Source organism: Fulmarus glacialis, unplaced genomic scaffold, assembly GCF_000690835.1.
Source record: "Fulmarus glacialis isolate BGI_N327 unplaced genomic scaffold, ASM69083v1 scaffold2671, whole genome shotgun sequence".
Lineage (NCBI taxonomy): Eukaryota > Metazoa > Chordata > Aves > Procellariiformes > Procellariidae > Fulmarus > Fulmarus glacialis.
This window is the reverse complement of record NW_009192007.1, coordinates 3,330-16,444: the sequence shown is the minus strand read 5'-3', so window position 1 is coordinate 16,444 and position 13,115 is coordinate 3,330. Positions and strand designations below refer to the sequence as shown.

The 13,115-nt window shown below is 39.3% G+C and overlaps 1 protein-coding gene across 1 annotated transcript; it reads right to left on the bottom strand.

Moving 5' to 3' along the window:
* Window positions 1–201: 201 nt before the first annotated feature.
* On the bottom strand, window positions 202–12,776 carry BBOX1 (butyrobetaine (gamma), 2-oxoglutarate dioxygenase (gamma-butyrobetaine hydroxylase) 1). The gene is made up of 5 exons (XM_009586876.1): window positions 12,565–12,776; window positions 4,780–4,885; window positions 2,922–3,118; window positions 2,075–2,241; window positions 202–422 (listed from the first exon to the last, which is right to left on the bottom strand). The coding sequence occupies exons 1-5, from the start codon at window positions 12,705–12,707 to the stop codon at window positions 262–264; spliced, it is 774 nt and encodes a 257-aa protein (XP_009585171.1). The 5' UTR covers window positions 12,708–12,776; the 3' UTR covers window positions 202–261.
* Between the last annotated feature and the right edge of the window lie 339 nt (window positions 12,777–13,115).

The following is a 13,115-nucleotide window of genomic DNA, read 5'->3' as shown; positions in this document are numbered from 1 at the left end:
CATTGTGATACCCAGTCAGCCTAGTTAAGTGATAATTTTTCAAGCCATTTTGCGCACTGATTTTGAAAAGCAAATAAACTGACAGAGGTAGCAATGCATTTTATAGAGTCAAAGACCAGGGCACAGATAAATTGTTATGAACAACAGGTTTCTTAGCTTATGGAACTCAAATATATTCGTGATGTTAGTTTCTGAAAACACTTTTTTTTTTTTTTTGAGGTTAGACAATCTAGGTTTTGCTCATTCTAGTTAGAAGAAAGCTCAGTCCCTATTCAGGACCCTCCTCCTGAGGAGCCGGAGCTTTGACATGACCACATCCCAGTCTGCATAGGCACCTTCCAGGTGACGAGTCACTTCTGATCCCGACTGGTAGCTTTGGCGACCGTGAAGCACACGCCAGTTATCAAACGTCACTATGTCTCCTATAAAGAGATTGCACAAATTTTAATATTTGGTATGCTATAGTTGATTCCTTCAAACAGATAACATGGAGATGGATTTATATCAACAGTTCGAGAGCAATAACTCCAAGTAGCTCGGCTGGAGGTATGCAGCAACGACACAGTAATTTTAATTTAGCTGGTCATTCTCAACCAGAGAGGGCAGGTCCCTTTCAACCTTTTTTTTTTTCCTTGTATAAGCAGGGGTTAAACAGCAGAGTGGTAGGGAGTCCACGCTGAGAAAAGCAGGCCTTGAGGGGAAAGGCAACTACAGTAAATCCACAAGAAGGGTAAAAAGGGTGAAAGCCACTAGGATGATTTTCATTCCATCAGTCTGGTACTATTTGTACTATACGCATCCTCTGTTCCTATCCCTATTAAGAGACTTTTATGAGAACAAAGTCAAGCCATTGAAAGTTAGGAAATCACATAATTAAGGCTAGCATGCCATTTTAATTTTTCTCCCTTCTGTGCCACTGTTATGATAAATCTCTAATTAAAAAACCTTATAGTCTTTCTTTCCTTCTCCCCCTCCCCTCTACAACTATTTAGGTGCATTAATTGATGGGATGGATGGTACTAATGTAATGTGAGGTACTTTGTTTTACCATTTATTATGTGATCTTATAAATTATTTTATTGCATGTTTCCAATAGAGAGAGATTCATTTCCTCATAGACATTTTAAAGACACTAGCATCACAGTACATGAGGCAGTCAGATGCACTAATGAATTTACTTTTGTAACATCTCTTGAGAGATGAGAGACTATTCGTATCTTTATTTCACAGCTGGGGAATGAAAGAACAGGGATTAAGGCCAAAGTAGTTAAATAGATGCACGGACTGACTTTTAAAGAGTAAAGGGCATTTTTGCAGCATGTTTTATGTTCAAAACACAGCCCTGTACAACTCTAGCTGAAGGCTAGAGCGCTTAGCACTTCTGCAAATCTACCTCCAGATGTCTTGCATAGGCCACCCAGAAAAAGCAGCAGAGCAGCAGTGGCCTTATTAATTCATCCAGCATTACGCCGGCACTCAGTGTCTAAGCAAAGACGATAACTGAATTCCCCACGGTGCTGTTCAGCTTCCTTCAGCGTTATGCACATTATGCATCTGTGTCCTCTTCTAGATGTTCTGCAACTCCTGCAGCCATTGGGAAGGTGCCCAACTAACAAATTAAAGTGTCATAAAGCAAGACGTATCGTTTGGCTTAATGTTCGTACTCTGCATCAAATGAAGCAGAGGAAAGAGTATGCGACTGTGTATCATTTAATGAACAGACACCGAATTGGGATGGCACAGCAGTCTTACACATGATATTGCCCATCTGTGGTGCTATTGATATGACAAGTTACAGTTTCCTATATGATATGGGTTTCTGGTGTAGTGAAAAGACACATTGGACTAATCAATAGATAGACTCTATTTCCCTCCTGTCCTGCCTTTTTTTTTTCTTTTTACTGTAACAATGGCAAAAGAGATCTATGAGATGAATGTAAAGATGCAGTATGAAATAAAATAGGTGATAGAAGGACTGAAATTTCCTCTTAGTACCAGTGCTAACAATGCTCAAGTGTTTTGACTGTTAGGAAAACCTGTGAAAAATCATTGCGAAGAGAAGCAACTTACTGACCTGGTTTCAGCTTGTAAGTAAACTTGTGTTCTGCGCTGTTTAATAAATCATTAAATTCCTTTAGAGCTGCATAAAACGGCCTCACTTTTTCAGCTGGTATGTCAAACACTGTGTCTCTTGTTGCATTATTATAATTGATGCGAACTGCTTGGCCTCTGGAATCCACGCTATGAAACAGAGAAGGAAAGGAAAAGGAATGTATTATGTTGTTACTGAAACATTTTAAGACGGTTAAACAGCAACTGAACTCTCCTGCTGGAATTTCAGTATGTTTCTATGGTGAAATTCAGATTGTTATTGGGTTGGCTTTTGATAATTAAGCCTAACTAGGAAAAGGGATAATCAGGAGAAAGTGTAGACACTTGATTTCCTCAAACATCTATATTCTATACACTTTAATTGTAGAATTGTAAACTCTTTAAATTCAGACGAGATTATGATCATTGGCATTTGATCTTTTTACAATATATAGTTCTTAATCTAAACGCTTCAAATTATGACCCCTCTTTGGCACGATACAGATGTACATTGGCTGGAATTTAGTAACAGACCCAGCTGCTGTTAACCTGTGTCTGTACCCAGGAGTTGCTCTAACTACGCCCACTTCTTGCTGGTGTGTGGCAAAACCAAAGAAGAACCACGATGCTGGGGCGGTACAAAGCAAAGAACAAGTAATGCACTGGCAAAAAACCCAACTAAACAACAAAAAAACCCCAAACCCAAAATAACTACAGACCAAGTTAAACCAGTGTTTCCCCACAAGGTGGCAGGAGCAGACCTTCTCCTACCAACATGTAATCCACCATATCGCAGGGGTTTATTTTTCGATGTTGTTAAAACTACTCACTCTATAATCCTTTGTTTACATTGCATAGCAAAATCACAGTAGTCCACCCCAACATCTGTATAGTCTACAGCGGTAGAGGACAGGATCTGATACGCTTGAGGATTTTGTTTTTTCAGCTTGTTGGATACGTGAAATCCATCTACAACTCCACTTTCGCCTCCTGCAGCTGTTTGCTTTATACAGTGGAGAAACTGAACCTGGAATGAATTAACATCTCATTACCAGATGAATTAGCTTGCATATTTAACAGTTCATTAGTATCAGTTGGCTTCATATCTGTGGTTCTGGTTTGTTTGGTTTTTTTCTTTTTTTTTTCAGCAAAAGACTGAGTTCCCATTACTGCAGCTTCACCGCACTCTGCCACCACTATCACACAGGCAGAAAATTAAAGTAGCATGTTCATAAATCCATCCCATTTGGGATATCTTCTAACTCTTGCAACCTGCGAGTCAGCTGCAAAGCTCTGGTCTCGCTTCTTTCCTTTGAGTCCCTCTTTGTGGCAGTCACATAATTTTAAATGCATTGCGGTCTTATTCAACAAGGAGGATTAGTTTTCTCTTGCAGAAACAAAACCTACTGTGAATTATCTGCTCACGGAGGGGAAAAGGTGGCTCTCGTAGAAGGCAACAGGCCCAGTGTCTCTATCATAAAGTAGGATTAAGACAGTTTCATTTCACTTCACAGTGAAATTGCCAAGGCGTAAGACGGAGCAGAAAGTCTAACCTGGGCTCTTGGTTGCACCAGTGTAAATCTGAGCTGCTGACACAGGCAGTAAAACTCCCCGCGGCATTAGAAAGCCCAGCGTCACACAAAGTGTAACTGTTCATCTCAGCCAAACTACACAAAATACCTCTGTCATACCCATGGTAACAGCGTTCACCTTTCCCTTCCATGATGGTGAATTATTTCGGAGACCAGTAGGAGAAAAAACAAAAAAAACCAGGAGACGAGAAGCAGAGTCCAGAATCTCCTCACCTGGACCCGCAGACCTTGATGATGGTGATGAAGGGGGAAACTGAAATCTATTAATTAAGCCCTATTCCATCCTTACTCCACATTAATGAACAGCATCTAAACGGTTTTAATAGGTGATGTTAGTGTGAAGTATTTGGCATTTACTTGTGGATAAATCACACTGGTTTTTTGTTTAATTATAGAAACAACTGACACAAAGTACTCCACAACATGAGAAGGGGAAGTTGTACGTATGAAGCTTATAGATACGAACTTTGCCAGGGTTATCTTTGTTTCTTTGTACCTGTTCATCCTACTTTTCAGTTCTCTGGTGAATTATGTGGATTAGGCTGTGATATGACAGGGACCAGGTGAAAATGTATTTTCTGTGGCTGTTGTCCACCTTTACAAAATGCCCCTTTTTTATCTAATTATGAAAGGGTAGATAAGGGTCTAATTTCAGTCAATTTATAGAAAACAGAATATAACATCTTAATCATATTTCTTCTAATATGTTCTCCTCCTGAGGTGAACAGATGTGTCCTAACGTCACAACTTGACTACAGGGTGTAGACACCCAACTTCTTCAATATAATGAAAGCAGCATCAAAAGCACATACAGGACCCTAATGCTTTCTCATACGGTAATATTCTCAATACTTTGTGAGTTTCCATTTAAAAATTATGGCATACATAATGGGCTCGTTATGCAGAACTTATATCATAATGTATATATTGCATACCCATGTGTATATAGATTGTTATAGGCAGATTAGCATATTGTATTTTCACTTTACTCTTTTAAGACAAAATTCAGAGTGGCTGAATGCTAACCATATTTCACACTATAGGACATTTCCCTTTCCCCTTTTGTGTTGTGAAAAAGCTAGTAGATTCACCTTACCCCAGGTGGATGCTGCAAAACAGGGTAATCGGTGTGAAAAGAGAGTTTCCCGGTTGTGTAAGCCACATTGTTAGCATCTGCTTTGTCTTGCACTTGCCAAGTTGGTCTTTATAATAAAAGGGAAAAGAGAAAACATGTTAAAACAGCCAGCCAGCATGCCGGACAGTACACATTGAAACTGTGAAATCACAGTACCAAAGAGTCATTCCATCTTTGAACATGAAAATCTTGTAAAATTATAAGGAAATAACGATTTAGTAGTGTCCCCCCACCCCAGCAAAGACGGCTGACTTCAGCAGCCCTAGATTCAAGCTAGAAACTTATGCGTGCCAAGGGACATCTGGCCCCAGTGCAGCATCTAGAAGAACGATGGCTTTCCGGGGGCGGTACTTTGCTGAACGCAAAGATCAGTTGAAGACAGTGACCGAGAGGTATCTGCTAGGATAAATCATCGTCTTACTACTGAGGCTTCAGAAATAAGAGAGCGGAAGTTGGCCCATTTATTTTTATCAACCTTCCATTTTTCCCTGCTAGGTGGAGCACATTATCAATGAAATATAAAATTGTTAAATGCTATGTAACTTTCCCCAAAAATTATTTTTAAAGCTTTATGATCTTAGAAAATATAGAGTATCCTTTGCAGGGGGATCTTTCCTGTAACTTGAAGACTTGCCGCTAAAGGAAAATGTCTCGATGAAAGACTTTGTAACTTCTTCCCTTTCTCTGATGCTCTGAGAACTACCTCCATTTATTTTGTTACATAGTTTCTGTCTTGAAATTTGACAAAATTCTGTAAGAAAGTTTACTGGCAACTGCAGGGGAAAAAAGAGTCTTAGTTACATGACAAAGACATGAATACATCATGTTGCAGGACAATCAAAATCTGTTTTAAGTGACACACCGTGCAGGAGACTTTAAGACACGCGGTTTGTTTGTACAGGGTTCACATGATTGAAGACTGTCCTCAGCAGATGCATGTTATAGATCCAGACATTTGTCTGGAAAAGCGTCAGTCACCATACGCTGTCCATGTAATCACAGGAGCATAAGTGATTTAAAAGAAAATATGAAACTCATTTTCCCTTGTGGAGTACTATAGACCAAATATATTATGTTTCAGATGGTGTGTGTCTAGCATTACTTCTTAACAATAGTTTAAGAAGAAAATAGGCTAAAGAACATGCAGACCAAAATTATTTATATACAGTATACAAACACTTTTGTTCTAGGACTGGTATTTAGTACAGAAACTATGCAAAATGCTCTAAAACTAAATTTCTGAAATTGCCAGAGAGAAAACCCCCTTGAATATTTGCAAATGTGTTTAACCACCGGGGAGAAATAATTTTTATTATTTGGTACAGCACATATTCATCAGTACATGACTTCAGTACGCAAGTATGATAATTTCAACCACACTTCTGTAGTTCCCAATTTTAGAGCCAAAAAATAGCCCGTTACATCATCCTTGTCATTGGTGTTGAAGGTAGCTACGTTCACTGTTTCTTTAATTTAAAAGACTCCAGTGTCACTTGATGGTTCTAAGACAATTTAACACATTTTAATTGTCTCATGTATCTGCAATATATACAATTGCTGTAATGGTAGTACTTTATAAAATCATTGTAAGGTTTTGCACAAGCTTTCAGTGCTTCCGTGCTGTGACACTTTGCGAGGGGAGCTGGTCGCCGGGAGCTTTCCTTCCACGCAAGGAGCTTCGGTCAAAGCTCAAGTTACTGACTTGAAGTCAGCGATGCTAATAGGGAGCTCAGCGCTGAATGTGAAAAAAATCAACCTTACTTTGTCAAAGCCTCAACTGAGCTGAGGTATCAACTCGGTCACGGGGAGAGCGCAGGAGAAGTCAAGGAAGAAAACGTGGGTAATGTCAGAGGACTCTTGGCCCTTATGGAGAGCAAAGCGGGGTGGAATGGTTTATGGTTTAGCAATTAGAGTCAGATTGCAACATCAGGTGCTCAGGCTGTTTGACAGAGGAGGAAATTTGGCACCAGGCGGGTGTAGCAATTTTTTGCATGAAGTGGCAATGTGGGCTCAGTCTCCCTGAGCAGAAAACGGGTCTGTCTGTTACATCCTCAGTCTTGCAGAACGGCTGCACTAGGAACTGAAGCCTCACTTGAATCATCTGGTCTTGCACTTTATTAAAGTCTCGTTCACAAGAGATTTGGGACCCCCGTCCTCCTCTTGCAGCTGAAGCCCTCTGGGAGGTGCAGACGGTCTGGCTGTTTCCCTGGGGGTGCTGGGGCCCCGCAGGAAGCCCTTCATGCCGCCCCAAGCCCCGGACGTGGCTTCAGAAGAGGGGAGGAGCACAAGGGCTAGGGCATGGTATTTGGAGAAATGAACTGCGGTGTGACTTGGAGACCTTGTTAATGTAGTTGTGCTGCCATAATGTAAAGAGAAAGGTTAATTTAAAAGTCTGGAGCCCCTTGTTGTTATTGTATGGCTGATAGAGAGAATGCTTCCACTTTTTACAGTAATGACATTTTAGGTAGCATGTACCAAACAGACATCTAGACAAGAAAAAAGACTTTTGTTTTTCCATTTGTCAGGGTTATATTCATTACAGTTACATTTCTGTTTAAAATTCATGGCGTTGTTGAGGTAATGTTTTATTTGGCAAGTGTGCCGATTCCAAATTTATCCTTTTATTTATAATATTTGGTAGGTCTGCTATTTGGCTGCTAGTGAAATAGCAAAGGGAATTACCCGAAGTTATTATTTTATTACAGTTGTAAAAGCCACCTCAGAATTGGATGCCAGTAAGAAATGAACTTCTGTTTTAGAGGTGAAGAGATGGACTGTAAAATGCTGCTCTAGGTCTGTTTTTAAGACTGAAAACTCAACGGAGTTTCTGCTACTGCAAGAAATATGTAGGAGCACCAAGACCAGGCATTACAATAACTATATCTGAAAATGAAACAGGTTAAATTAGGAGAAAAGATACTATAGGGAAACACGGCTTTTCTCTTTCATAATATTTTTAGGCTGGGTTCCAGCTATACATGGTAAAAAATAAGAAACTTGTTCCTTATAAAACACTTTAAAAAACCCCACATAAATATTAAAAATAAGCCCAAACCATGAGTCTTTTTCAAGACTTCATGTGACGAATTACACATTTAACAAACAGGGGGTTATTAAGCTGTTTGAATACAGTTCTCTATATTCTGATGTGTTTAGCATGTTATCACTTCATACACATCTGTATTAAAACATTTGAAACTAGTTTTGTGACTTTTTTCTTTTTTTAAGTACTTTCTGGATAATTTCTTAAACCACTACACGTAACAATACAAAGTTTATGCATGATACTGCTTGTGTTTTCCAGTACATGAGGAATTCCTCCTTCCCAATTTTTTTTTGGTTGGTTGGTTGGGTTTTTTTAAACAGGGCTCTTGAGGAAAAAACATGATCTAAAGAGTAATTTTTTAAAAATTTCAAAGATGTTAATCATTAACATCACCATGTGTTGAGAAGGCAATGCTCAGCAGCAGTGTCTCAAACCATACAGTGGTCTGTCAAACATACACATGCTAACAGACGATGCTTCCTATAGACTTCATCTAATGCCAGAACTCCTCCATGGCAGGCAGCATCCTTCATCTTGTACATCTCCTGGGCGGGATAATGGTGCTGTACAGTTCTGGAAGCTTACCTTTGTATTACTGTGAGTGTTGTATTTGCCTTTACTGTATAGCCTTAACAAAGGCATCCTTACAGTGCATCTTGGAGACAGCTCAACAGTGTCTGATCTCTGAACTGGAGAAATGAAAGCCAAGACGTAAGGAATAGCACAAATAAAGCAAATCAGCTCATTGAGTCTGGCTCCGAACTCCAGAGCAGGCTGCCTTTGTGTTACTTTCTCTCCTTGCAAGTTGGCAACATATTCTGAAAAGGAAAGTGCGTTCAGCAGTCTTGGCTCTCCCCCCGAAAGTCTTGGCTCTGCTAATATGCTTATTGTACCATACGGATCCTCCCCCTTTTATAGCTTTGCCTTTCCTTTAGCACGGGAGCAGACACTCTTTTTTTCAGAGCTGGACATTGGTCTGTACGTAGCTTGTTGACTTCACCCTGTGGCAGAGCTGGTTTTTGTTACTTGAAATCCAGACTGGTCTGCAAAACTGGTCTTTGGATATCAGGCTCTCTTTGACCTTATACTCTTCAGATTTTAATTTAATATTGCAAATTCAACCTAATCATATACAAAAACATAATTAGCAACTGTCAAATGACCTAGAGTAAATTTAACACGGTAGCTCAATTGGGATGATGTAAACCAGACTTCAAGACTTTCAAATACCACAGCTGTGTTTAAAAAGCAAAAAAGCAAAAAAAAAAAAACAAAACCCAAAACTCAACTAAACAAAATATTCTAAGTATGTTTTCTTTTAAATGCAGAATTCTTAGTCAATTGGAAAATTTCCGTAACATTGAAACCCTCTTTCTGCAGCCTGATAAATACATGAATTAGCAAATAGGTTTTGGAAAAGCAAGGAGACTTACAGCCTTTTATCGTTCCTTTACTGTGAACCCTAATACTTAAGGAAACATAAAAGTAAGGTTTAATCAACACCAGTCGTAAATCTGCTTTAAACAGTGAAAGGAGCTCTAACCATTACTTGCTCAAATGGTGTGGACCAAGGTCACATTTCAACCTTGATCTTGTATGGAACATCAATGGGCGGGAGACATTTGTAGAATGTATTAAAACACTTTTAAATCTATCTATCTATCTATCTATCTCAGAACTCATCCTGACAAATTACTTTTATTGAATCCAACTTTAAAGAGAGTAAGCATTAATTCAAGCTGACTTTAAACAAGGTGAAGCATTTTATGATTGTTACTGTTTATAATCGTGTTAGGGAAGCGTCAGTGAGGGGCAAGACTAACTTTTTTTAATTGGAAAAAAAATCATTCTGATTACACAACTGATAAACTGGCCAGTCTCCCTAGGGCAGTCTGAATCTCTTGTTAGCTGAACTTAGACAAGGAAAGTATATCCTAACAGTTAATGCACATTTATACAGTAAGGGACTTTTCAGTCTCGCTTAAACATAGCAGAGTTATCACAAGCTGGATGTTGCAGACAGTTTCAGACAGACAGTCGGCAGTAATTTTAAACAGCGAGGATGATTAAGAGCTGAGGCAGAGTACCAGGCAGAATGGTAGAATCTTTTTGTCTTAAAATGCTGCTGAGTTAAATATCAAAAACTTCTGAATGCCTTAGTGAAAAACATGTCATAGGGCTCAGCAGATGGACAACAGGTGAAAGAGTGGGCTGCCATGTCAAGAACATTATTCCAGGTTTAAAGATTATTTCCAGTTTTAGGATCTAGGAACTTCTTCTAGATCCAGTTCTTCCCTGAAACTTTTAGAAAAGCAACTAAAAGTTCTGTTGTAACTTAATCCATGGTATATGTTGAAGGTGTTGTATGGGGGGCGGGGGGAGGGTGTTGTTGTTTGGGCTTTTTTGTTTTTCCCTCTCCCCTGAGGTATTTTGGAGATATTATACATTTTCTTTTAGTGGTATGCTTTAACAAAGAACCAAAATTTTTTGTTGTTATCTGGGGCTCGCTATATTTGTTCCTAACTCAAAATGCTTGTGCAGCTGTCTGGATACAAACAGAATGAATGTTTCATCCTTCAGATACCCTAGAGAGCTGGGAAACACCCTCAGATATGATCGGGGCTGGATACCCCCAGGAATCTCCTAGTATCTGTTGATAGGATCACGTCAAAGCAGAAATAGAAAGCAGTACTATTTTCATAATGATGCAAGTTTTAAATTGAGACCATAGCACACTGCTAAACATAGAAGTGCTTGACATTAGGAATGCTTTTAACGGTAGGAAATGTTTCATAGTACTGGATGAGGTTTCTGAATCGAGTTCTGCTCCCATTTATTTCAGTAGGATTAACCTGACTGAATCCCAGTTAACTTTGAAAACCACTTTTCCTTCTGGCCCAGTAAGCAGAAAGAGGAAACCACACCTTAATGAAAGTACATTATCTTAACTACCCTAGTACATTTATACATTACTCCCTTTAAAGCTTTGCAAATATTTATCATGGCTGCTGGAACTGACAAAAGCTTCATAATATCCAAAGCATTTTAAAGCAGTTATTCTCTCCATCCCTTCTTTTTGGAACGCAATAGAGGGGAGGAAAAAAAAGTTACATTCTCACAGGCTGTTCTACGTGCTGTGAGTTCACTTCAGTTTCTGTGATTTCTAGAAGGTTTCTTGAGCCAGCTTTCCTGATTTGAAGCGTGAGGATAAGTTCTGCACAAACAGGTTGACTTTCAACATAAATGAAACAAAAAATGAAGGGTGGATATTGGGTAAGAAGCACCTTATACACTGCTAGAAGTTGCTAGGATATCACAATAGCTATTTCTCTGCCTGTTAGAAATTGTTCACTAAATCTAAAAGCCGGCAGCATCAATGACATCTTTTTCCATAGCTGATGACAGAACGATACTTGCAAAATGAAGATGTAACAAAATGTCTTAATAGGCATCATAGCTTGAAGAAGGGACCTTTTGCTCACCTTCCCCCCTGCCACCTCACAATTAACGTTCTGAGTTAATGTGTGTCTCCTGGTGTCACGGTGCCGCTCTTGCCACCCTCACCTGCATTGCATATTCCAGCAGGGCTCGTATATGCCTTCACACAGGAGTGTCAAGGAACAGAAGATCTTTCCTTCTGATTTGCAGTCTTGAGGGAATGTGGTCTTTCTGGCCAAGGTTGGAATTTTTTTCCCGCTTCTATTTATTTTAGATTTTTTTAGACAAAGGAGGAGACACTGGTTATCGCGCACATGGTTTGTTTGCTTATTCTCTGAACTAGAGGTAAATCCAAGTGAAGGAGAACTCTTGCCATGATTTTTATTATCTTTTATTCTATTATGGGGGAGAAAGGAGCTTTTCAGATGGGAAACCTTGAATGTTCTGGTTTTGGTGGCTATTCAGGCACCAAGAAATCACAATTATGTTTAAATGTTACTATCTATTTTCTCTTTTTTTTTTTTTTTCAGAATAGGTTTTTTTTTTATATACATCGCAAAAAATTATACCAACAGAGCGAGACGTGAGCTACCATCATCATTTGTTTACTCGCCTAGTAGGTGCTTGAGGAGGTAGAGGTTCAGTTTACCACCTCTTGGCATCAAAAGGATGATTTACAAGTTCCTGCCTGCACTCCTGCAGGCTGAGCTCTTACTTTTGCAAAAAAGCAGTTTTAAAAAAAGTGCTTGCTGGGCCTGGTCGTGGCTTTCCAAAGCAGACTCAGTTGAAAGCAGGGAAATGGGTACTCTGCCCATCTTCTCGGTGATGTGAGACACAATAACATCATCTAAGTCTTACCTATTTCCATGACTCAAAGTCAGGCTAAGAAAAAGTTTCAGTACAGATAACTTCCTCTATTCAGAAGGGGACTGGATTAGGGATTTTTGATTTTCTCCATGGTATAGATAAGTACGGCTGTCTTGTGGTTATCTTTTATTTGACATCATCTGTTTTCAGGCATTTTTCCTTCTCTCAGCAGTTAATGTTATAGCTGCTGCTCTTTAAGTACCCTGCCTGTGATAGCAAAGCAATCCTCTCATACAGAATATTAATTGACACCACATTTTCTAACACGCAGAGAAGAAAAAAATGCACCTTGTTTTAATAAGATAATTCACAAAAGAGGTCCAGCAAGCTGAAGTGAAATATATTAGAGGTGATTACATAGCCGGCAAAGCAAGGATATGAAAAACCAAACTCACCCATAAAAAGTGAGACGCAGGAACCCAATCCTGTGGCCAAGTTTAACCAACTCTCCCTGCCTAGTAGCAGCTCCTGTGAGTAGCACGATTCCTACTTTCTTTAGGGTGCACAGCCACTTGTACGCACTTTCATCATTGTACATGATGTCTTCAAAAGGTATTTTGGGAAGTTGCAGGTCCGAGCCCCAGTACTGGCGTTCTGAAAGGGAAGAAATAGAGAAACAAGCGCTTAGCTGTTTTAGCATCAAAGCTCAGGACATGGTCGAAGGATGAAGTTAGTGGGATTTCTATGCATTTGTGAATACGCCCCTCAATCCTGCAGTCAACCACCTGAAACGGAGTCCCTGAGTTTGCACGGATAACAAGCAATCTTTATGATGAAATTCAACAAAACATTGCAGTTAAAAAATTTTAAATCAGAAGTTGAATAAAAGACCATTTGAAAGGGATTTTTTTTCGTTAACAGTACATCAGAAATGTGCATATTCCTTTTTCTGTCTGTACTGGTGAACCACAAGAGTGAGAATTTGAATCTGAGGCTACTTTGGAAG